The sequence below is a fragment of the Ascidiella aspersa genome, chromosome 1 (genome assembly GCF_963924565.1).
Source record: "Ascidiella aspersa chromosome 1, kaAscAspe10.2, whole genome shotgun sequence".
Lineage (NCBI taxonomy): Eukaryota > Metazoa > Chordata > Ascidiacea > Phlebobranchia > Ascidiidae > Ascidiella > Ascidiella aspersa.
In genome coordinates, this window is record NC_139447.1 from 20,948,813 (window position 1) to 20,974,368 (window position 25,556).

A 25,556-nucleotide genomic window follows, 5' to 3' on the forward strand; every position below is an offset into this window, starting at 1 on the left:
GGACTTCAGCCATGAGACCAAAATATTAAACAACATCAACGTCGGAATAAAATACAATTCGAAATAAAACCAAAATAGGACTTATATCTATAACAGGTGTAGTAAAGTTTAAATAGGAATAAGTCCTGAATCCGTTGGAATACGATCTAAATGGACAGAATCAGGCCTTTTCAACCTTTCACCTACTTTTTTTTCATCCCCGATCGTCCCATACTCTCTCCTTGGGATGTCCGATACTTGATATTTAATTCCGATCTCCGATACTTTGAGAAAAAAGTATCGCGATGTGCTACGACACCAAGTGATGTCATTATTATAGTCCAGTGGTCTTCAACCTTTTTAACAAGCGACCCCAATTTGAATAAAATGAAATCAGTTGCGACCACGTTTTGTGTCAGATACGAATAAAAATATTCCAATGGAACAAAGTAACACGATCGAATATGCGTTAATTAAACACAATTCCAGAGAACTGTGGCTACACATGTTCGAATATATCAATTTGAATTTAACAAACGAGCGATCACAAAAATTTCAATTTTCAACGGTAAATTGCATTCAGTGCGATGGTTGCGCTTGCACAGTATCCACTAGTTTTTTCAAACGCGTCTACACTTTGCATAAGCATAACCGCATGTCATTACTTCCAAGCGATTACGATGTTCCGTTTTTAATATTATGCTCATTGCGCTGAATCCAGCTTCACAAAGCCATGTGGTTAAAAACGGAATTAGTATTTCAATAACATAATTTGATGCTGCACAATTCAAATTTCAATAACATAATTAGTATTTCAATAACATAATTTGATTTGGCAGCTCTTAAAGAGCTAAAACAGCAATTTTATCTAGAACAAACGAAAGCTCGTCACGCTTATTATTGTGACGTCATCGTACAGAAAACGAGATATATAAATCGTACTAAAACAGTAAGAATATGATGAGTTATGGCGACCCACAAAAATTTTAGGCGACCCCACTTGGGGTCGCGAGTCGCGACCCACAGGTTGGAGACCACTGTAATATAGTCTAACAAGCAAACATTGTGCAATGTTAAGTGTTTTTCAAGGTGTTGTTAATGATTTCCAAGGTGTGCTAAAATTTGCTTTTGTGCTAGAAAGCCTATTTATCTTCTATTTAAAACGTAATGATTTTTAGAAATTGGTCTTTAAAGATGGATAACTATATTTTATCACAAAACTTGGCTGTTATTTATTCACAAGTTTATTTGGTACCAGATCGGCACTGATACCACCACAGTATCGGACGAGTTCGGATACTATTGCTTGGCAGCGGGTATCGGGTCCGATCCGATATTATTGGACATCCCACTCTTTCTAGTTATTTCGACACATATATCATGTCGTTGGTCTTAGAGCAGGGTTGGGAAATTATTTGTAACAGCGGGCCGAATGAGAAACAGAAAACGTCTTGGCGGGCCGGGTCAAAAGTCGGGATCTCGAATACACATATTACGACGTGTGATTCCCTTATGTCTTACAAGAGTAATGTATTCCATAAAATATTCAAAAATTAATAAAAAATGTCTTTTTTTTTTGAAGTTTTTAGTAAAAATGTGCCGTGGGCCGGTTTATATTGTTTGGCGGGCCGCATCCGTCTTGCGGGCCGTAGTTTTCCCAGGTGTGCCTTAGCGCAATTAATTACCAAAATGTCCCGCATTTTACTGAGCCAACATTTCCGATACAATACACGGACTTAAGTTTGCGATGATTGGATCATAACAAAAGCAATTTTTCGACTACATATCAGTTAATTATTTTTGATTACATAAAGGTTAAAAAATAAATTTTCGACTACATATGTTAATTTGGGAGACTTGACGCATTGGGGACACAAAAAAATGCTCGTGCTCTATATTACAGATTTTGTCAACAAACTTGTTGTGACTGCATTTGACTCCATAATTAGGCCCTTGTAGGGCTACATAGAAATCACGTAAATATCGCCCAAAGAGGAAAAATTAAACGTTGCAGTATTATTCTTGTTTCAAAGGTGTGACGACACACGATGCAATGGTCATAGTGCCCAAAACAATATAGTTTCACGCAAAAAAGTAGTGATAACTTTTATCGTTTATTTAAGTTGGCCAAAATCTAATTTGAATAAGACTGTTATACTTTTGACAATAGGTGCATTTTTCATACACGGAGCCAACAAATTTCTACAAAACAGAACAGGACAAAAGACCGATTCAAGAAACTATTAAAAATTAGTAGCTCAAAAGCTTGCAATTTGCTAATGAACCACTACCCATGTGTAATTTTGACGTAGGACATCATAAAACCAGAATTAATACCAAGCGTATCATGGAAACAACAAAATCACTTTAAAAACGTTAAATATTAAAGTGGAGTTGGCGCCCGTTAAGAATCGGTTGCCGTATAGGGCCCCATCTATTTAGTCCTATTTTTGAATTACACATTGTTGCCGAATTTGACTGGCAACAAGGTCTCTTATTTAGATTACATGTTTGGTGACGTGACGCTATGACGTATTTTTGTGACGTCATACCTAAATAACCACATAAAATGCTGGATCTGGTGAATATTTAAACGCGTCCAGATATTGGATAAAAAATATGGTAACCTTACTGATACCTATAATAGTCGGAGTAAGGAGTTGTCTGTGATGTGTGTGCAACTATCATCATTGATCGACAGATTTGGTGAGTCTGCGATGGCTTACGGCTTACAGTTAATAACTGTTCAGTGTTAACACATGTATATCAAAGTTTCTCTAGTTTTATACATACTAATATATATCATACTTTCATCAAAACAGGGTGTTGTAAATACTTTACGAGAGGGCGATGATTTCGGCAACTTAGCAATCGTCAACGATGCACCTCGAACTGCTAGCATATTGCTAGCTGAGAAAAATTGCCAATTCCTCAGGGTGGATAAATATGACTTTGTACGGATTTTAAAGGTGAATTAAAAAAAATCGCATAAAGATGTACAGATAAATGTTTTCAAGATGTTGGTAAGATTTCTGTTTTTAGGATGTCGAGGCCAATACTGTCCGGTTAAAGGAACACGGAAGTGATGTCCTAATTCTTCAGAAAATTCCCGCCAGATCAGATACATCACCACGTTGTGATGCAACTGTTACTAGCTCTGATCGTTTTGCAGGTGCCGCTACACCAACGCGTGAAAATCACCGCTACTCCATTTCAGCTGGTATTGATAACTTTGTTATGAAGTACAGTGTGTTTAATCGCGATAAAATTCTACGATACTAATTACACAGGAACGCCGGAAAAAATACTTGAACATATTCTTGAATATCTGCAACCGTGGAATATCGGCAGACGCGAAGAATATTTGGAAGACTTCATCATTTTACATCCGGTTTTTATTTCGACATCAAAATTATGCGAGCTTCTGATCAACCACTACCGCTCCGAGAATGTTGAACACGTTGAATGCACGAGATCTATTAAAAGAAAAATTATGTATTTTACCGTTAGATGGAGCCATATAGCAACTTACATTTTCAAATCAGATCCTGCTGTTCAAATATACGTTAAGGTATGTGGCGCAAAATACATAAGTGAACAACATATGCATCGCTAAAAAAATTTTTAGTTTTAAGCGGATAAACCTAGCTTGCACAATTTCATAAAAAAAATTGTTTCAGGATCTCAAAAATGAATTGCAGCTGGACATGTTGGCCAACCCGTCATATTGTGTTCTAAAAGAAGATATAAACTGTCTTTTTCTTGGAAACGAAACGTAAGAACCGCGGTAAAGTGTTGTCCTTATTTTTTGGTGTTTAAAGATACTTATCCATACAGGGATGACTACAGCAATGAAAACCCGGCACAAACTTTAATGAGGGTTGGTGAATCTCTTCAACTTTTCTCACCTTTGGCACCTCATGAGCAAACACTTCATCCAGTGAAAGCAAACGATCAAATCTTGTTGAAGGTGTACAACTTGCAAAAAACATACACAACTGTTATGATATCAATATCTGCGAATGTAAGTGTAATCTACATAGAAAACAGTTATGCATCAAAGCGAACAATGTGATTTATTTGGATTAAAATACTTTATGCTTAGGTGGAACAAATCGTGCAGGCCGTTGCAGAGAAGTTAAATAGACCCAGTAACGACCTTATACTGGTTGAGCTTCAGGAAGATGGGGGTAAATTTATAATTTAACTCCCGAATCTTTGAGTTTAACATATAAGAAACGTATATCATTTTATATAGAAACATGCGTAATAACGAAAGCACAAACTTCTATCGCGACTTCCTTAAAAGTCAATAGTCGACTATTTATATGCACACCTGAAGAAAAGTCATCATTGGTAAGAATTAGAGATATTTGATAATACCGGATCGGATCCGATACCCGATGCCGATAGTATCAGTACTCGCCCGATACTACGGTTGTATCGTTGCCGATCCGATACATTGATATTGGAATATTAGTAATGATTTGTTATGGTGCCAGTGATTTGTTCCTTGAAATGTAAATTTATTGGAAAACAGTCTGTTAACATCTGGATGTAACAAAAGTGCACAACGCTGAAGCGAATTTTGTCCTATTACCCAGAAAAAATTGCAGGTTTTAATTACATCTATTTTGTTTACTGATTAGGCTACAGTAATTAGGTCATTTGGTAATCGAATTACGGTACTTTTTAGTATATAATATCGGGTATCGGTATCATGATAAAATTTCAAGTATCGGATGTTGCTTGCACGAAATATAAACAACTATAAATAAATCGCACAGCAGCCTAATATTTATGCTTCTTATTTTAAATCATTAGAGCTCATTTTGTTTTTCCAACCCTAACGTTTCATCACTCCATTTTGAAATGGTTAGCTCTTTGGAAGTGGCTTACCATGTTACTAAATACGATTGGGAATTACTCACAAACGTTCACGTGGTAAGTAGTTTGTTAACGAATAGAAATGCCGTTTAACATTACCCATTTTACTATAAACCAGGGCTTTATTAAAATATTGCATAATTTGATTGTCGGTAAAAACTTTTGAACTTATTGGGAAATGCGTACAATGGGCAAAATAAATTTTAGTGACAGCGCGAAAACAGAACATTATGGGTAAACACTCATCTCCAGTTAATTGTCTTTTATCGCGGTCTTTCGCCAACCCAAGTTTGTGTGTAGGTGTACAAAAAATGTGCACTTTAATCTGTAAAAAATATTTTAAAATGGGCATATACCAAAGTGTCCAAGTATAAAACGGCACATATGTCTACAGTTAAAATATAGTTAAATAGCATTTACATTAGGCATCTTGACACCAAACCAACCGAACGTAATCGATCAAAATGGTGCGTTTATCCGTCTCAAAATGTGCGTACATTTTGGCGCAATGTAAACTATGTTGGCGTCCACGTTGTCAAGTTATTTTGATTGTAAATGATATATTTAATTCGTAATACACATCTCCATCCGAAGCTAATCGCTAGATATTGCAAAATGATTGTATTCAAAACAATGCTTTTTTTATTTCCAGCGTTACGCATTGTATTCCAGGATAAATTTTATATGATTGTGTACATTAAGATTATTCGTTTAACTTTAAAGCCACTACAGCAGTGGTTTTCAAAGTATGGGTCGCGACCCAAACATGGGTCGGGCAGGGTAAAAAAATGGGTCGCTATAAGGTGATTCAATCCTGCGCAAACTAACTTTTTCAAGCATTTTAAATTCAATCATGACTGAAATATTGTATCATAAGCATTTCATGTGGCAACCTGGATTATTGCATCATAAGTGTTTTTCTGAACGTTTTGATGGCAGACAGCTACAGTAGCTGCTAAGACTGGTGTCAGCGGTAGCCGCACACCGCACAGTTACTTTATTGCTTTTTTTAGAAGATTATTCGGCACTGGTCTAGAATCCTACCACAGCGAAAAATTGTGTAATATTTATTCGCAACTTGAGGTCCTGAGCAGAAACCCATCCGTTTCAGTTCGAGCTATAGGTTTGTTTCTTTCAATGCGAGCTATAGGTTCGTTTCTTTTGATGCGAGCTATAGGTTCGTTTCTTCTAAAGCGAGCTATAGGTTCGTTTCTATCAATGCGAGCTATAGGTTCGTTTCTATCAATGCGAGCTATAGGTTCGTTTCTTTTGATGCGAGCAATAGGTTCGTTTCTTTTGATGCGAGCTATAGGTTCGTTTCTTCTAAAGCGAGCTATAGGTTCGTTTCTATCAATGCGAGCTATAGGTTCGTTTCTTTTAAAGCGAGCTATAGGTTCGTTTCTTTTGATGCGAGCAATAGGTTCGTTTCTTTTGATGCGAGCTATAGGTTCGTTTCTTCTAAAGCGAGCTATAGGTTCGTTTCTATCAATGCGAGTTATAGGTTCGTTTCTATCAATGCGAGCTATAGGTTCGTTTCTTTTGATGCGAGCTGTAGGTTCGTTTCTTTTCAAGCGAGCTATAGGTTCGTTTCTATCAATGCGAGCTATAGGTTCGTTTCTATCAATGCGAGCTATAGGTTCGTTTCTTTTGATGCGAGCTGTAGGTTCGTTTCTTTTCAAGCGAGCTATAGGTTTGTTTCTTCTAAAGCGAGCTATAGGTTCGTTTCTATCAATGCGAGCTATAGGTTCGTTTCTTTTGATGCGAGCTATAGGTTCGTTTCTTTTGATGCGAGCTATAGGTTCGTTTCTTTTAAAGCGAGCTATAGGTTCGTTTCTTTTGATGCGAGCAATAGGTTTGTTCCTTTCTAGGTCATTATAAGTTGCAGGTAGTATTGTTAAAAGTTAAAATCAATTCTTTGTTTGTAATAATAAATCATTGTTTCATAGAACTGTGTAGACCAGGGGTGTGCAACCTTTCATACAGCCGGGCCAAATATGTGAATTCGGATTATACCACGGGCCACTTGCATATATCTCGTCGACTACCCGTTTTAGTGACTACCACTAAAAGAAAACCGTTTCGTTTTTAGTTTATTGAGATTCAACAGAAAAGCTTTAAAATCACTTTAATGAGAGCTTTGAATGGCTTGCTTTCCCAACCACAAACCATTCTATCCAGGTTCACTTGAATTTAAGTGCTGGTAACCCGAGGTCTATTTTCCAGGTGTACTTTAGTCGGTTCTGAGCGATGAGGGGATTTCATGAACCCCAGTTTAAAAAAAAACTATTCACACACGTACGTTGAATCGAACAATGCAATCTTTGAAGTAACAAATTTTCTCAGCTGTGAAAACTTATGTAGAATTTGTTTCTTTTTTTACAACTCGCATGAACATTGAAATTGATTGAAAAACAATTACATTTCAAATGAGTTAAACAGTGTTTCCCAACCTTTTTGACACTAGTGCCCCCTTGGGCTAAATATTATTTCATATCGCCCCCCTCATCTTGCTTTACAACAAAGTATCATATTAATCGTTGTCTAACATGATATTGTCTGCACTTTTGTTTCGATAATTGTGCTGTCCGTAATATTTTAGGTTGTCTAACATACATTCACTATAGGAATTTATGGATACATTAATTCACCAGGTTATGTCATTACGAGGAAATATTCAACTTTCTGCACCAATACTATCAGGGGTCGGCAACCTTTTCTTGTCACGGGCACCAATCAAACTCAGAAAGGTCTATGTGGGCCGCACAAAATGTTAACTCAGAATTGTGTTATTGGAATGTTAGAACAACTGTGAATCAGGCGGACCTCGGATTTTTTTCATCCATATGACTAATGAAAAGTGTAATAAAGCTAGTTTGAGGAAACGCGATAACCTTAGTGTTTATAGATAGTGTAATTCAGTGTTTGTTAAGCTCTTTAAGTCCTGGCGCACCTGGCAAGCGAAGCGAGCGCAATATTTTTGGGGTATACCAACATTTATTTTAAATTTCGTGCTAGTATTTATTACATTGCCGAAAAAAATAAAAAAAATGTTAAAAAATATATGTCTAATACTTTTGAATACGTTTTCCTTTTGTCCGCAACCGTAAAAAAGCGCTAATCTATTCCAAAGACAGCATTTAAACGTAAACAAACTGGACGTAGAAAGATCATTGGCGCGAAGCGCGAAAAATTTTTGCCCATATTAAGTTAAAATCGTCAAAGAGTATTTAAAATGGACTCGTGTCAAGTTGTCAAAGAGGTGGCGGGCCGTAAGTTGGCGACCCCTGCTTTAAATATACAAACATTTTGCCGCGTATAAAACTGTGAAACGCAACAACAACCAACAACTTTACATAAGAAAGTCAATTATTACGTAACAATGGTCGGAAAACTACTACAAGTTCGCAGTACAAAAGTTGCCATTTAAGGTTAAAAGTTACCTACAGTCCTGTTTGTTACTATTTTTATGTGAACTTTTTAGAAAATTTAGCCTATAAGTACTTTTATGTAACGCCCCCTTATGTGCATTCAGCGCCCCCCAACTTAGAAACAGACACAAAACGCCCCCTTGTAACTCGCCAACGCCCACAAGGGGGCGGTACCGTCCACGTTGGGAACCTCTGAGTTAAAACGACCAAGCTGCCATTCTTTATTATGCTTCATATTGCTATATGGACCACAATAATAAAATCTTTTCAAGAACAAAAAAATTTGCAGCGCTCAGGGCAATCCATACATTCAACTTTCACACAACTCGTACACTTTCCGCAACAGCATCCAAAACCCATTTTTGTAGTTGTATCTTGTTAACAGGCCACATTACTTTGGAATTACTTTCGTTTTTTTGCTTCCGTCAACCAAGGAATTTTGCTATAAAGTTTGACTCAAAATTATAAACAAACTATAGTAATTAACTGTTAACAGCTACTGCTGCGATAATTCCATGGTTGTTTTAAAACAATGGAACTACAAAAGAATATCGTTAAAGGCGATTTTATTCATGGAGGAATTATAATTTGCCTTACGGTTAAAATGAGTGTTGGCGGTAATTTTAGGTAAATCACTTTTATTTTAATGAACCAAAAATTTGCATGCTATATAAGGTGATCTAGAGTTAGGAATTGTAAGGAAGTTTCAATATTTTGACAGTTATCTAAAACAGTTGCCTAAATGTTTCGTGGTGCGGGCCAAAAATCAAAGCACTCCGCGGGCCACATATTTTGGTTCCGCGGGCCGCATTTGGCCCGCGGGCCGCAGGTTGCACGCCCCTGGTGTAGACTACTACATCTGGTTGTCTGTGTCTTTTTCTATTTTATGCATGTCAGAAAAATACATTTTTTGATGTTTGAGGCTTGGGTCGTGAGATGTTCATAAAACTCCGATTTGGGTCGCGCTCAAAAAAGTTTGAGAACCACTGCACTACAGAGACCCAACAAAAGTTTGTTAATATACACTAAAAGCATTATGTGGTACGTTAAGCTGAACATAAAAAAACATACCCAAATATATAAATAATATTTTAGCCTAATCCATAGACAAGTAGGAGGTTTGGTAAATATGACGAAAAAAATTAAAAATATCTGCGGGAATAATTTAGAAAGGATTAACTATAGAAGCTTGACTGATATGTTGAACTTTTTCTCTTTATAACAGAGGTTTAACATCCCCACTTCCCAAACAAAAATTCCTTATTCACGAATGTTTACCACTTCGCTGTAGTCGATACACAGTTAGTATCAAACGTTCAGGAGTAAATGTGATTGCTATATGCATGTCCTGATATTTATTTCCAAGCTATTCCAACTGTTAGTTGCCTTAATAAAGTATACATTTCGACTACATGTATACGATCAATCTCCATACCAGGAATGGGCAATTCTTTGTTTCAACATATTTTTCAACTTTAATTCAGATGCGCCACACAAACTTTCACTCCTTTCAGTCGTTTAAAGCAAGGGTCCGCAAATAGGGGGTCGCGACCCCAATTTGGGTCGCAGGACCAATCAGTTTAGGTCGCGAAAGCTTTAACATATTTTAATATCGGCCTGAAGTTGGAAGTTTTTTAATTGTTTTCATTAGTACACTGAATTATATTCAAGAGAGCGGGACTAGCATTGTCACTTGAAATATATACACTAAGACCCGTAAAATGTTGCGAGACCTTCGTTCGATCCAGGTGAGGGGAAAAAACGCTTGCAATCCATCACTATTTAGGGCTTAAGTCATTCACGAAACACCAAACTGATCTGCTAAGCCGGAATCTGGGTTTACTTCCTAGCATGTGTTTTTAAAAAACTCCCTATCACAACTTTTTAGCCCATTTTCTGTAATAAAGCGTCGTGAGCACGTTTTTCTCTTAGATTTAAAATATGCAAACTTAGATTAGATAAATATTTATTTTGCTTAACCAGGTTATGCAGTTTTTCACGAACTTTAACGATATAAACAAGCTATTATAACACGCTTTACCCGAATCTTTATGTTTGCGGAAATATATTTTTTATTTGGTCGAGCGTCGTCCATCTTTTTAAATGAAAAGTGTTGCTAACCAAAACCAAATGCAGGCCATCTGGTTCCGCTTGGCACACTAAGTTAGACAGGACAAAGCAGGGTGTTTAACGTCGTTGTGTTCAAATGTCGCGTTTTGGTTTAATTTTGTAACATCATGTCTTAAAACAGAGGTCGGCAACGTACGGCCCGCGGGCCGGATCCAGTGAAAATCATCCGGCCCGCAAACTCTTTTACGAACTGTACACAAGGCCATGCCCAATTTTAACTATACGAAAATGCACAAAATGTTCGCGCCCCGCGCGTATCCAATTTGACTTTCAACTATATTTGCGTTTTGATGGAGTCTTCTCAGACCAAAGGTGACGTGCGCAGGACAACTATAAGTAGGAACTTTTTCGTAGCTTGATACTCTCTAAAAAGCAATTTTCTGCAAATTAATACGCTGATGTATTATTTTATGATAAACATTAACAAAAAGAGTACATGAAATATGTTCATATTTTATTTTGTGTGTGCCAAATGCGTCACGTCTCCTTGTAAATTGAAAGGTTTTCCAGTTTAAACCAAACAAACGCATTTTTTTCGCGCGTCGCGCGTTGCTTCCTGGTGTGGTATAACTAGACTCATATTCACTGGATCAAACCTTTAGGTCCGTCCTTGATTAAGAGTTATTATATTGAAGTGCCTAAAGCAGCGGGTTCTCAACCAGTGGGCCATGGCTCACTGGTGGGCCAGGGGAACATTTGGAGGTGGGCCACAGAAAAATTAAAAAAAGCTAGATTTACTGAATAATTTAGTTTCATTTGTGTCACTATACCGGTACTTAATTTTACATGAATAATGGCTTGGGAAGGAATTAAGAAGAAATGTCAATTTATTGTTCTATAATCTGTTTTGAAAACAATAATCTGTTTTGAAACATGTTCTGTTGTTTTTTGTTCTAAACCTATTTTATAGGTGTTTTTTCATAAACATTTATTGGGCCACAGAATTGTTGTGCAACAAAAATGGGCCACGAAAGAGAAAAGGTTTAGAACCACTGGCCTACACGTTTTATAACAAAATTATGAGTTATTTAATACAGCCCGCCGAGAACGTGCTTTGGTTTTGCCCGCGACTCTAGGTAAAGGTTGCCGACCTGTGTTTATACTGCCCCTGTAAAATCTTTAGATCCGCGCCTTATTATGTTGAGTTTCCTAAAAGGATTGCGAGACGTTGGGCATTTTTAGTTAGTCGGGCCAAAAAACATTACACACCTTACCAGTAATCATTGCACTAAGCTAAGTAGCGGACACGGATTGAAGGGTTATGGCGGGGAGTTGATTGTGCTGCAACCCCAGAAACACATATTGGTTGCTAAATCATATTTGTCATCCGAATAAGACATCACAAGTAGTAAAACTCAATGCTTCTTTTCGGTTGTGTTACACAACCCCTTTCTTTTTAAAATGAACAAATTTCGACTACATGTATACGATCAATCTCCATACCAGGAATGGGCAATTCTTTGTTTCAACATATTTTTCAACTTTAATTCTTTGTTTCAACATATTTTTTCTTTAATAGTAGTAAAACTCAATGCTTCTTTTCGGTTGTGTTACACAACCCCTTTCTTTTTAAAATGAACAAATTTCCCTGCTTTAAAGCAGAGGTTCGCAGCCTAACCTTCTGACAATGCAGGACCGGTAAAAGTAGAAAAATCTATAGGGGGCCAGTAACCCAAGTTCGAAGGTACGATTATGTACAGAGGTTTCAATGGACTAGTAATTTAATAAACAAACTACCAAAGTGCATAATACTAAACGGGATCGTGTGATAGTCTGTAAGGGTTTATAAAACTATTAGAATAAAATTGGGACATGTTATACCAAATAATGATTTTAGCATGATCCTAGTCAGTGGTGGGATTCAAATTTTTTGTCAGCCGGTTCTATTACAAAAGTCATATATTTCAGCCGGTTGTGTTACAAAAAGGCTTATATTTCCGGGAAATAATTAAAGTAGTTGCAAAAAGGATGCAACCCCAGATTACAGCGAATGTTGCGAACTGCGAACCGACTGAATCCCATCACTGCTAACAGCCACATTAAAAAGCAACAGTCGTCGAATGACTTGTACTTATAACCAGGGCTGGGGAGCCGGAGCCGGAGCTGGAGCCCGGAGCCCGGAGCTAAGCATTTTCTCTGGAGCCAGAGCCAGAGCCGGAGCCATTGTTATTATTTTTGTGGAGCTGGAGACGGAGCCGGAGCCATTTTTATTATTTTTGTGGAGCTGGAGCCGGAGCCCTTTTTATTATTTTTGTGGAGCTGGAGCCATTGCCATTGAATAAGTGACTGGTGGCACCGGAGCTGGAGCCGGAGCCATTTAATAATTGCCTGATGGCTCCGGAGCTGGAGCCGGAGCCGGAGCTAATGCTATTTTACGGTGGCTCCCCAGCCCTGCTTATAACGCAACAATTAAATTTTCGGACAAACAATCACAAAAGGAAAATTACTACAATTATAAAAATTAACACAATGTGTGACTGTTACGTGCGACCTTGACCATTGCACATTAAAAAAAAAGACGTGAGCTACTTCGATTTTAAAAATCACTGTATGGAATAAAATGCAAAAATCCATTGACAGTAACCAGTAATGCTAACCGGGTCGCTTATCTCATAAAGTTCCGCGAGACGGTTCTATAGAACCGGTGCGAACCGGCTGAATCCCACCACTTTAATTAAGGTATAACTCTTCCAGGTCCTTTGTATCATGATAAAACAAATTTGCTAAATTTAATTGATTCATCTTTTACACTAATAAGCTTTCGGTAAATTTGGCCCAAGCTGTTTAGAAACAGTTATTGTAAAGTTAAGCCTGGCATAAACGTCATTGAAAGTCGGCATAAACTTAATCTAGAACTAGAGTGATATCAACTACTCACAGCACTTTGCTAAACAGATTCTCCCGAAGCGGGTTTAAATAGTCTAAAAAGACAAATAAAATTCGCGCGAATCTCAAAAAAGTTCGTATTTACGTATTTAAAGATGGCAATAGACATAACTTGCCAACTGTACCAACACAGCAAACTTTTTGACAGACCAAAAAAAAAATATTATCGCGGACCCGCGAACCGGCGGTTAGAGACACTGCTTTAAAGAATGGCAATTCAAACATATTTGGAAGTATTAAACATTCTGTAAAATTATTTTCTATAGATATATATGCTTTAGACCAGGGGTCACCAACCTTTTTGTAGTCGCGGGCCCAAACCAACCTCAGAAAGGTCTCTGCGGGCCGCACAAAATGTTAACTAAGAATTATGTTATTAAACTGTTAAAACTACCGTAAATCAGGCGGATCGCGTACCTTTTTTGCGCCTAAAACCGTGTTCAATTACATTTAAGGAGGCAGTAATAAAGTATTGGCGCAAAGCGCGAATAAAATGCGTTTGTTTGGTTTAAAATTCGAGTTCACACATCGTCATCCATAGTACTAATGAAAAGTGTAATAAAACTACTTGGAAAACGCAGTAACATTAGTTAATCTAGCTGAGTGTTTGTCGACCCTTTAAAGTCCGGGCACACCTGGCGAGCGAAGCGAGCGCGTTTTTTTTTTTTGGTATAACGCCATTTCTTGCAAGTTTTCATTAGCCTACATTGCCGACAATAAAAAATAAACAAAATGCTAAAAAATATATGTCCAATATTTGTGAATACGTTTTCTGTTTGTCCGCGAGGCACTTGGCAGCCTTCCACGGCACAACGGTAAAGTAGCGCCGATCTATGGTAAAGTAGCGCTGATCTACCACGGCACAACGGTAAAGTAGCGCTGATCTAAGACAGCGTCAAAACGTAAACAAACCGAATGGAGAAGGATCACTCGCGCGAAGCGCGAAAAGTTTTCGCCTATACGTAGTTAAAATAATTAAAAAGTATTTGAAATGGAATCGTGCCTAGTTTGTCAAATAGGCGGCGGGCCGGATGAATTTCATCGGCGGGCCGGATCCGGCCCGCGGGCCGTAGGTTGCCGACCCCTGCTTTAGACTAAAGTGGGGGGATATTTAAAAAAAAAAACTTTTTTAATTTTATTGACATTCTGAATTTTCATATATTATTTTGGTTGGTTATTTCCAAATATACCATTAAAAAAAATTGAAAAAAGTAGCTGGATCATTTAATCCACGTTGGTACATACTGTACTGTGATCCAGCCCTTTCTAGTTCGCACCAACGATTGCGGCATACTCATAATATTATACTAGGGGTTTTAAAGAAAGTGTATTTCCGAAACCAGTTGCCCAAACCAGGATTGTAGTACAATTGCCCAGCTCAATGTTTGATCTGACTATCATCTAAAAGGAAATTGTCTGTAGGAACAAGATGCACTCGGTCAGCTCCCAATAAATTTGCGTAGGTCAGTCGGTGGAATAGCAGTGTTTCCCAACTTTTTTGTACCAGCGCCGCCAGATTCTTTAAACGGCCCCAGTGTTACAACAAACATTAAAGAGTTAAGATACATGGCGTTGGAAAATCACGTCATAAAACAATTAACCTAAATCGAATTTAAATAAGTTCAGGTAATTTCTGTCAAGGTCTTAATAAATTGTGTGCGTAAATAGAAAATAAAGGCTAGTTTAAATAAAAAACATATAAACTTTGAGGCAAAAACACGTCGAAACAAATTTAAAAGTTAAAGCGATTCATCGAAACATATATTATACCAAAAAAGAGAACAGGATTAGCACGAGGCGAAGGTTTGTTCGGATTTCGTTTAAATAGGCAAACATAGATTTTTTTAAGGGAGCATGGCCTGTAATTTAGTGTTGATGACGATTATTGGTTATTAAATATAGTTAACACAGCAAGGAAAATAAAAATAGGCTAATAAAAACTAATACATAGCATTTGAAATTTAAAAACTATAACCAGAACAGGTTTAATAAAATACTATGAGTCACCTTCGTATAGTTGTAGGGACTCCAGCCATAAGACTTTAATTGGACTAAATTCAAAGTCGAATTTAATACAATTTAGGACTAAGAGCGAAAACAGATTAACGTCAAATTTGTAATAATTTAAATGTCGGAATTTCACCAATGATGCGACAATAGGCCCTATATTTCATTACAATCGAAACTGGAATAACACCAGAGCGGATAACATCAACGCAAATAACACCAAAACGGAATATGATATAAACCACTGAAAAAAGACTCGGCTTTCGGGAAGCCACAAAAATCTGTTGGATTAACATCCAAAACAATTAGAATAACACCAAAATACCTCAGAATGAGATTTACAACTGTCGGAACATGACCGAAAGCAATCAGAATAAAACCTAACTTGGTTGTAATATGACCTGGTTAGTCAAATTTAAATCTACCCTGCCGGATTACGACCTAACGCCGTCTAAAGAACTCTAAATAAGATCTAAAAATTTCGAAATAACCACAAAGGCGCCGGCATAAGTTCTAAAGCTATTTGACTAAGACCTCTAAAGCTTCCGTACCCAGACATAAAACAAAACAAAAAGCTTTTGGAATAAAAGAAATAAAACGTTGTAAGAACACCTAAAAATGTCGGAATAAGTTAAAAAGCCGTAGGAATAAGACCAATATACGTCACAGAGAGACCTAAAGCCATACAGAATATGACATAAGGCCATCGGAATAACGTTTAAAAATGTCAAAATAAGACATAAAGCCACCAGAATAGGTTCTTAAACTGTTAGGTTAAAACACAAAACCGTCGGAATAAGTTCCAAAGCTGGCTGGCCTTCACTAAGGCTAACTCCTTTGAATCAATATCGACAGCAGTCGGAATAAGACCCAAATATGCAAGAATAAGGTCTAACGCTGTGGGGCTAAAGCTGGATGCACACCGCGAAACGATAGATAACAATAGGGGAATTCCCATCCGTCGTCCGACCGCCCTCCGACGGTTGCTACCAACGTTTAATGCACATTGCTTACGATCGTCGGTTACACTAACAGAAATAATATACTAACAGAAATAATAATTAATCTACGGCTGACAGACAATTTACTTTACACCTCCTCATTCATAAATTAAAGATGAAAATCCAAAAATCTGCTGTTGTATTTATAGTTGCTTTAAATTTCCCATACATATTCATAGGTAAATGGCAATGTAAATTAGATAGAAACACTTTACAGAATATGAAATAGAAAAGAGTGCAATCATATCACTTAAAAGAAATCTGTTCTTACATAACACTAAAAATAGTACTCAGAAATGCCAAGTCATTGGCAGAAATGAAACCCGTTGATGTGATAATAGTGGAATGGAAGGGGGGGATGAGGGGCCATGGCCCCCCCAAAAATTTATAAATATTTTACTCTGAATAATTTGTTTTTTTTAGCATTTGTGAGCAGTACCACAACAGTCGACCACAGGCATGCCACACCTTCAATTGTCATGTACTGTTACGTCACAAACGATGTAGTTAATACTACGTTTGCTATACATTAATGTAGTTTTACAACTTTAAGTCAGTTTTTTCTTTTTGAATGGTTTTTGAGTATTGCGTTAACTTGCAGTCAGATGCTGCTCGAAACGGTTTTCTAACATTGTTATAGTGTTCGTTACGGCGGTTAATACAATGACAAAGGCTAAACAAAAAGAGTTCAAACTTTTTGACCCCCCAAAAAATGTTCGGCTGGCTACGCCACTCCTTTCGGTATTATTCGGACTGCTTTAGGTCTAATTCCGACGGTTTAAGGTTGTATTCTATCGGGTTTTGATCATGTTCCGACGAATTTTATGTCTTATTTTGACGGATTTAGATCTTGTTCTATTCAGTTTCGGTCTTTTCCGAAGATGTTTGATGTTTGTCCGACAATTTTCTATCTTATTTCAACGACATTGTGTCTTATTCTAACGGCGTTTGGTCTTATTTCGAAGGGCTTCAGACTTTTTCTGACTACTTTAGGTCTTTTTTAAGACGAATTTAGATCATATTATGGCGGATTTCGGTTTTAGTTCAAATACTTGTGGTCTTATTCTGGTGACATTAGGTCTTGTTCTGGTTGATTTTGGACTTAGTCGTGTGGTTTTAAAAGTTATTCTGTTTTAGAAAGTAGCCTACTCTGCATGGTTTTGGTTTTATTCCATCGTAGGTTTTATTTTGCCTTTATTGCGCAATAGGTATATTTTATTCACGCGTTGAACAAATTCCGCGTTTGATGAAAAATAGGTGTTATACATAAATAGTGCGTTGTACTTATGGCAGTGTCGGTCGTATTGTGTACGTGGTTCTCAACTTTTCATGCTTCGTGGCCCTCTTTGAAAGGCTCTCGACCCTCGTGGCCACCCTGCTAATAAAAAATACCACGCATTGTATTTAAAGTCTTGTTTTACTTCTTCACGTTAATAACCAATACAGCCATTAATCAACGAATAAATGCACTTATTTTCTAAAAATTTAACAAATAAGTCATTTTAGTTTAAACTTAGTTAGTCATTACAAATTTTTTTCTTCGATGCCACCAAAGTTTTTTTTTTTATATTCGGTTCTGTTTTGTACTGATCCAAGCGATGTCACTACATTCGTCGAGATGATTACTCGATTTTCGTTTTATTAATGCGTCACTATTAGCCTATATACTTGACAAATAAGCTGCATAAACCGCTGAATGTTGGCCTAAAAATGACCTTTTGAATAACCCGGTAGCGTACCTTATGCGTTTTACGGTGAAATATTTCTTTTGCAACTTAACGCCCTTAAAGGAAATTGCGAACCGTTGCACCTGGTAATACACACTAGTTGTTCGCCTAACAGCATTTGTCGGACACTTAGGCCTAATGATTAGGCGAAGGGTATCGCCAAGTTATAATTGGCCGCTCGAAATAAACGTTGACGCCGCATGATACAACTGGTAAACTTTGAAAATAGGGGCACTTTGGTTTTCGCAATATCTATAGCTGGAGAGTTATGCCGGTGGCCCCCCAATGACCGCTCCGTGTCCCCCCAGGGGGCCGAGGGCCACGGTTGAGAAACCCTGGTCTAAGCATTTAAAGCACTACTTTTTTCCTTTTAAGTGCAATTTTAGCTTAAAAATAGTTGTACCCTAACAGCATTGACACCCAATTTGTAGTCACAGACTAATTTGATCAATGCAAACAATTTCGCTAAAATGAACACAGATGCTCGTTTTATGTTGGCTACTTACATTTCCTCGTTTTTTATTTATTTACTTTTACCCTTACCTATTACTAATGCCTAACCCCACCCAAATCTTTAAGACTAACTGCGTCTTTAAACTGCACTTCCTTTACACCCAAACCCTTTATAAAAAGTCTTGGCGCCTGAGTCGTTGTGCTTAAACGTCGCATTTACTAAGAAAATATGCTTAAGGGTTTAATTTTTGTCAAGTTTATTTTGATACGCTTTAGTGCAAATCAAACTTGCAAATACGTACCTAAATTTGGTACAGATCTTTATATTTTCAATTGTTCTAAATATTGGATACGTTTTTCTTTCACCTTTTTACCTAATACAGAAATATATTTTAACCATAATAGAATATTAATTTATGCAGATGGAATTCGTATACAAAGTGTTTGGAGCGCACAAATACAACGGGCTAACTTCAAATCTCGATATTTTTACGAGAAGGTTTAATCAGTTGGCTTACTGGGCTCCGACCGAGATTTGTAGTTGCTCAAATATCAACAAAAGAGTCCAACTTTTAAGAAAGTTTATAAAGATTGCTCAACAGTAAGCTTCTGACTTATATATTGGGATTTCGTCATTAGCACATTGGTTTGCATAGTTTTGTATTTGCGACCCCGGTTTTAGTTTATTTCAGTTCACACGACCTAGTTCGGCTTAATCAAACATAAACCAGGGTCATATCCAACATGAGACATGATATTGACACTTGGCCACAACACGGTACGCTTTTCTGGCCTTGACGCAACAAAACGATGGTATCTCCGTGTTTTCTGCGAAGTTTTTAAATTAGAGTTTTAACCCGCCTAAATAATATAACTCATAAATATAAATATCCGATATCGAACCTGGCATTTTTTATTACGTTATTTATATGTATGTGTTACTAGCACCGAATACTTATGAAACATTAAATTAAATATTTTTTTTCTTCGTAACCTTAATCTATAACTTTATATCAAGTTCTATACGCTTTATTTCGTTTGGTGTTGGCAAGAGCTGTAGGGATCGTGGCTCTTGCCATGTTAAATAATTCTGCCGACTTAAACTGGAGAAACGCCTTTGACGAAACAAATTATTTTCTTTAGTTAGAAATGTGGCCACGGGAAATGTGGCCACTTTCCTATGGTATTCATGGTTGTTTATTATTTAGTTTAAAGATGTACCAGAATTTAAATGGATTTATGGCTATAATGATCGGAATTGGCAATCAAGCAGTCAGTCGACTTTCGATCACTTGGGAAAAGCTTCCGAACAAGTACAAAAAGTTGGTCCAAGAATACGAATCCCTTTTGGTAAAAGTGAACTTTTTATCAAACACGTGGGTTGAAGGGATTTGTGCTTATTATATTTGCGTTTCGTAGGATCCATCACGAAATCATCGATCTTACAGAATATACGTTGCGGCATTGCAAGCACCTGTGATATTGTATTTACCGCTTCTTTTAAAAGATATGACGTTTCAACACGAGGGAAATGATTCCAACAAAAACGGACTGGTAAATTTTGAAAAGATGGTAAGCCAAATACAATTTTAATTTTCAATGTTCATTGTATATCGATGATGATGACAACTTAAAATACCTTTTTATCAGCGCATGATAGGCAGCAGCATACGGACTGTTATTCAAGGGTGTGCAAAAGGAATAGGTAACTTCAATGTTTTGCGAATTTTATTAATTGTCTCACAATAATGGAATAACACTACATTTCTAAAGATGTTGATAGCATTCTCGAAACAAGTAAAACGGGAGTGGAAACAAGAAATTTTGTTCGCAAACCGCATGTCATCACCGATCAAAAATTATTGAACGCAATGTCCAACCAGTTGGAACCCCGCCGATGAAATTAAACAAATGGAGGTTGACCAAACTCGTAAGGCAAAACTTAAATGGTACTTCTTTCAAGTGCAATCTTTCTGTATACGTTTTGTGCTATTTGATTGACGCCTTTTAATAAAAAAGTTCATACTCTGCTGATGATTAAACACTTTACTTGCTCAGCACACGTTTGTAGCCTACTTGTCAATATGCATATTTTATTAAGTTGTTACGTTTTAAACTTGTCTTGGTGTTAATCTTAAATTACTATTGTTTCAATTGAAACCGACAGGTCATATACACATGTGTTTATTGTTTAACTAAGCTCAGTCATTTCAGAAGTCACATTGAATATCGATTACGGCTCTAAATCCTCGCGTAGTGGAGTTATTTCATTTATAAACTATTAATTACTTTCATAGTTGTGCAGATGAATTGGCATGCTTACAACTCGTTATTTCACCTTTTTATCTTAAACAGGTGATTTTAAATTCTCTTCATTGTTTTTATTCAGGATTTTGTCTGGCTTAATCTTCGTAAAAAAAAATAGAAAATATTTTTTAATACAAACTAAAAAAAAATAGAAAAGCACGCAACTTGCCAAGGTTGCCATGAATAAAAGTGTAGGTCTACTTATGTCAATTTTTTACTTAATGACTTACAAAAAGACTTTATTTCAAGAACTTTATTCATTTTGGCAAATGATTTTGTACAAAATGGCGTGTTTAATTAAATAAGGGTATTTAACTAACTTTTACGCGTGAAAAAGTTCAGTTCTTATTTCTGCGATAGACTGTTTGGTAAAGAATAAAGTTATAGATTTGAATAGTTTTAAACATTTCTGTCTAATGCTAACAACTTGACGTCAAAAACTTGGACTTGAACCTTATTTTATTTAAAATGATATAACGTGGATTAAAGTATTTTTGCAAATGACTGAGCTGGGACGGTTATTTTAAATGGCTTGAATACGCTGTTGCTGGCAAGCATTGTTTCAACCGTACAATTGCCGGAAGAACAATTGTACAATTTAAATGGCTTATTTACAATGCAATAGTCGTTTTGTTCCATAATGTTAAGTCGCATTGCAACTGTTTCTGGACTCAACAAAGTTTGATATATAATGTTGCCAAGAAACATTTGGATATATAGTGACCATTATATAACACAGGGGCGGACAACATACGGCCCGCGGTCCGGGTCCGGTCTTCAATGATAATACTAAAATAAGTTCTTTTGGTATATATTTGTGTATCTGTGTTACAAATATATACCAGAAGAACTTACTTTAGTATACTGTGCCTTGAAGCAACAGCATACTTATTACATGATAATGTGACCCTCGACAACAGTCGAAATCCCCGACTACTTAATTAATAGTGTTTATTAGTTATGCTCTAGTTTTTTGTTTTGGGTTAAAATTAGAGGACTCGAGCCATAAGTTTGAAATAAGAGCAACATCAATGTCGGAATAATACACAGTTCGGAATAAGACTAAAATAGGACTAACATATAATAGTCGTAATACCGTCTAAATCGGAATAAGTCATAAACCCAGGGAGTCGAACCGGAACCGAACCGGAACTTTATGAACCGGTTTTGGGTACATTTTTTCCGAACAGTAACCGAACCTGAACCGTTTTTTGTAAGATTTTAAGGAGCCGAACCGAAACTGAACCGAATAATTTGAAAGAACATGAACCTTAACCGAACCCGAACCTGTAAACAAAAGCGGTTCACTCCAGCATGACGTCACAACGTGTATTTTACAGAGTTAAGTTACGCCATGTTCAAAATTTTATGTAAAAAATATGAATATTGATTAAACAAAACGTTGATTTTTATTTTTTAGATATTTTAATAATGAGTTGCTGTTTTTTTAATACGTCACGTAACTTGAAATAACAATGGTCAAACCGGAGCTGAACCGGAACTTTTAAATTTTTTGAAACCGATACCGGAACTTAACCGGATTCCGAAAAAATCCTTGAACCCAAACCGAGCCTGAACCGGAAAAGTCAAACGGTTCGACTCCCTGCATAAACCCATCGAGATAAGACCTAAATGACCAGAATCAGGCCTATAAAACATTTTACCTAATCCCAAACCCCACACATAAGTACATCACTAACTCCCCTAATAATTTTAACCCTAACCCATTACCCACCAATAACCCAATACATGGGCCAGAAAATCAGGTTCCAGAAATGCGGAGTCATAACGCCGCTCTTCAAACCACGTCGCTCAAAATTCGACACCCAAACGGCCGATGCCATACCCATTTTGACCCCGATCGTCCCATACCCTCTCCCTACAGTTTCGGACGTTATTTTACCCATTTCAGCCTTATTCCGACAGATTTATATGTCTTAGAGACGATTAAGTTCTTTCTGTGGTGGGATACTACTGCGTATTTGGCCTTTTTGTCGTTTGTGTTTTAATACTATGGTATTATTGTTATTTCTGCTTTAGGTATTGTGGCTTTTTAGGTCTTACAAAACTAACAAAACTAAACTAAATCGGCTCAGCGGTGGTCATGCCGAGAAACATCTTTGACAAAATTGCATACTGTGAGGTAAAAGTAAGCCGGAACGGCGTTCTGGTAAATTAACTTTTTTCTGGTAGGCTACGCTGTACCGCTATAATTTTGTTGTTCTTCACCAGGCTATCCCGCCATATTCTTTAAGGCATTCAAACTAAGCTTTTGCATATTTGTGCAAGACATCGAACGATAACCTCAGGTTTTCTAAGGTTACATATTTTGGACTTTTAAACGTAACTTCGTGACGTCATACTAACTTTTAGACAGACAAACGAAAACTGACAATATCTCGCGCGCTGTTATAGACGCATTGTACGATAACAAAACACGTCGACATCAAGTGTGAAAAAAACGCAATTTACTCAGTCATAATTTCACAAATTAGATTTAAAGAGTCAACTTAAACCATGTTCAAATTTGGCTTTCCTTTGTAAAATTTCCATAAAATTTGTTTATCGACAAAGCAAAGAATAACTTTCATTCGTTACCGGTAACCTTACTTTTGTTATGCTGACGAATTATTGTTAAATAAATGTGATGCCTTAAAATTACTTTTCAGAGGTTACCTGAAAAAAGGTAAGCCCTACTGGAGAGATAAGTTAAGGTTTTTCTCGGAAAACGTACAGCAAAGTGATAAACGCTGCAACGGCACAAAGATTGATGGGGGAACAATGCAAATTTATTAAATAAAACTTTTCGTTTTTTAATCATTTTAATAAAGAGCTTTGGAGCATAATGGTTGGAGGTTGTAGTAAGACGTAATAAGAATATCAAAGCCCATACAGAAGCAGGTATCATTTTGAACGTTTCGAATAACTCTTTATTCATTTTCAACATAGAGAGAAGTCACTGATGGTAAGTGTATATATAGTGCTAAGACAGACATCAGAAAGAAGGAAACGTGGATAGATACATAATCTAAACCGGGTGTGCGGCGATTAGAAGGTAGGTCGCCGATAGCAGATAAGGCCATCCACGTGATCAGATGTTGAAAAGATAGAGTGGTATAGAAGCTTGGTCTGCGTTAATTTCCGGGTTGTGCCGTGTTATTTCTACGGTTTCCTTAATCAAAAGACGACGCCAACACCGACTTGTCGCAAGAATCTTGGGGTTTTTAAAATCGATTTTGTGACCAGGATTTTGATGCAAATGTCTTGCCACGTCTGTGTCCTGCGTGGACCGTATATATACACTTACCATCAGTGACTTCTCTCTATGTTGAAAATGAATAAAGAGTTATTCGAAATAAAGAGCTGTTTTTTAATTCCTAATGAAACTTTAGTTCAAGTTACAATTTAATTAGTACGGTATTCTATATTTATTTACCTTCAGTTTTTGGTTTAGCGCAGGGGTTCTTAACCTTTTTAGTATGTTTTACCTTTTTAACAAAGATGAATATCAGATTTACCCCCTATTTGCTACGTGTTGTTTAAAGGAGCAGGTTTCATGGTATACCGTTTAAAAATGTTTTCATGCACAAAACACACTGAGGAACTTAAAGACCATTCTCAATAAGATATGTACATCCAAAATTCAAATAAGTTTTCTGGTACTTTTTCTTCTTTTGGGATATGGTATTTAACTTGACCAGTTAAGCCGTACCCATTGACAAAAAGTAGGCAATCACATGTATAACCAGCACTGAAATTTTAAAAGGTGTACTAGACTTTAGGGCTATCGCTACCAGTGTTCCCTCCAAGGTGGGCAACTGCGCAATTGCACAGCCACACCAGACGAATTGCGCAGTAAAATTTGCTTTTGCGCACTTACATCATTCTCAAATTAAAAACTAAAAAACCTTTACATTTTTTGCCCAACAATTTTGAGCATTTCGCACTAATCTGTTTTATCATCCAGGATGTGTATGTTTTTCTATATAACGTAGAATTAAATGTCTACACAGAAAAACCAAGTTTAAGGAAAAAAATGAGTTTAGAAGAGTACACAGCAGTGGAGTGTTTGACAACAATTTGGGATCATTAAACTGAAATGCATTTTTGGGGACGTATATTTTTAACACAAACGCAATTTTACGTGATACAATCGGGTGTATAACCATGGATTGAAACCTTAAAGGAAGCACAAGTCTTTAAAAGATTCATCGATGACATTGTCTGGATTGTTGCAGGCGGAGCAGCAAACAGACACATTCAAACATCTTTGGAGAAGGCACTTGCAGCACATGGACTTCGTCTCCTATTTCGTTCCTTCTGTACAACCGACGTATGTGGACAGGTCGAGTTTCTTGACGTACTCCATGCCCCATGTGCAGAATCACCCTTCGGCTTCAAACTAAGGGATTTCAAAAAATAAACTGCAAAACTTCGGCAGTTCTTACACGGAACTTCCCACCACCCCATTTCCGTTTGTAAATCGATCATAACTGGAGAGGCGACACGCCTTAGACGACTAAACGAGATGAAGGAAGACTATTCACTGAGCCTTCAAAATCTCGGCAAGAAATGTCTGCGGTCGCAGTTTCCTCCAAGGATGGTTAAAGCCACGTTAAAAACTGCAGCACAGTTTGAAGCTAAAATGCGCCAAAGGCAGACAGAGAAAAACAGAAAGGACCTTATAGTTTGGCCCACAGCCTTTCCAAAGCTGCTTAAAACTACCTCAGACGAAAGAAGGCTGCAGCCAC

General features: G+C 37.0%; 1 protein-coding gene across 2 annotated transcripts in view; it reads left to right on the forward strand.

Moving 5' to 3' along the window:
* The window catches only part of LOC146168237 (uncharacterized), a 47,482-nt gene extending 26,383 nt beyond the window's left edge, over window positions 1-21,099 (forward strand). For both annotated transcript variants that reach the window (XM_083394577.1, XM_083394638.1), the window contains exons 11-23: window positions 2,802-2,948; window positions 3,022-3,199; window positions 3,270-3,550; window positions 3,660-3,754; window positions 3,817-4,003; window positions 4,085-4,169; window positions 4,238-4,335; window positions 4,804-4,923; window positions 18,921-19,099; window positions 19,707-19,848; window positions 19,918-20,070; window positions 20,149-20,203; window positions 20,272-21,099. In XM_083394577.1, coding sequence (XP_083250703.1) covers window positions 2,802-2,948; window positions 3,022-3,199; window positions 3,270-3,550; window positions 3,660-3,754; window positions 3,817-4,003; window positions 4,085-4,169; window positions 4,238-4,335; window positions 4,804-4,923; window positions 18,921-19,099; window positions 19,707-19,848; window positions 19,918-20,070; window positions 20,149-20,203; window positions 20,272-20,399 — 1,848 coding nt within the window. In that variant the 3' untranslated portion in view covers window positions 20,400-21,099. The remainder of the gene's footprint in view (window positions 1-2,801; window positions 2,949-3,021; window positions 3,200-3,269; window positions 3,551-3,659; window positions 3,755-3,816; window positions 4,004-4,084; window positions 4,170-4,237; window positions 4,336-4,803; window positions 4,924-18,920; window positions 19,100-19,706; window positions 19,849-19,917; window positions 20,071-20,148; window positions 20,204-20,271) is intronic.
* The last annotated feature ends 4,457 nt before the right edge of the window (window positions 21,100-25,556 follow it).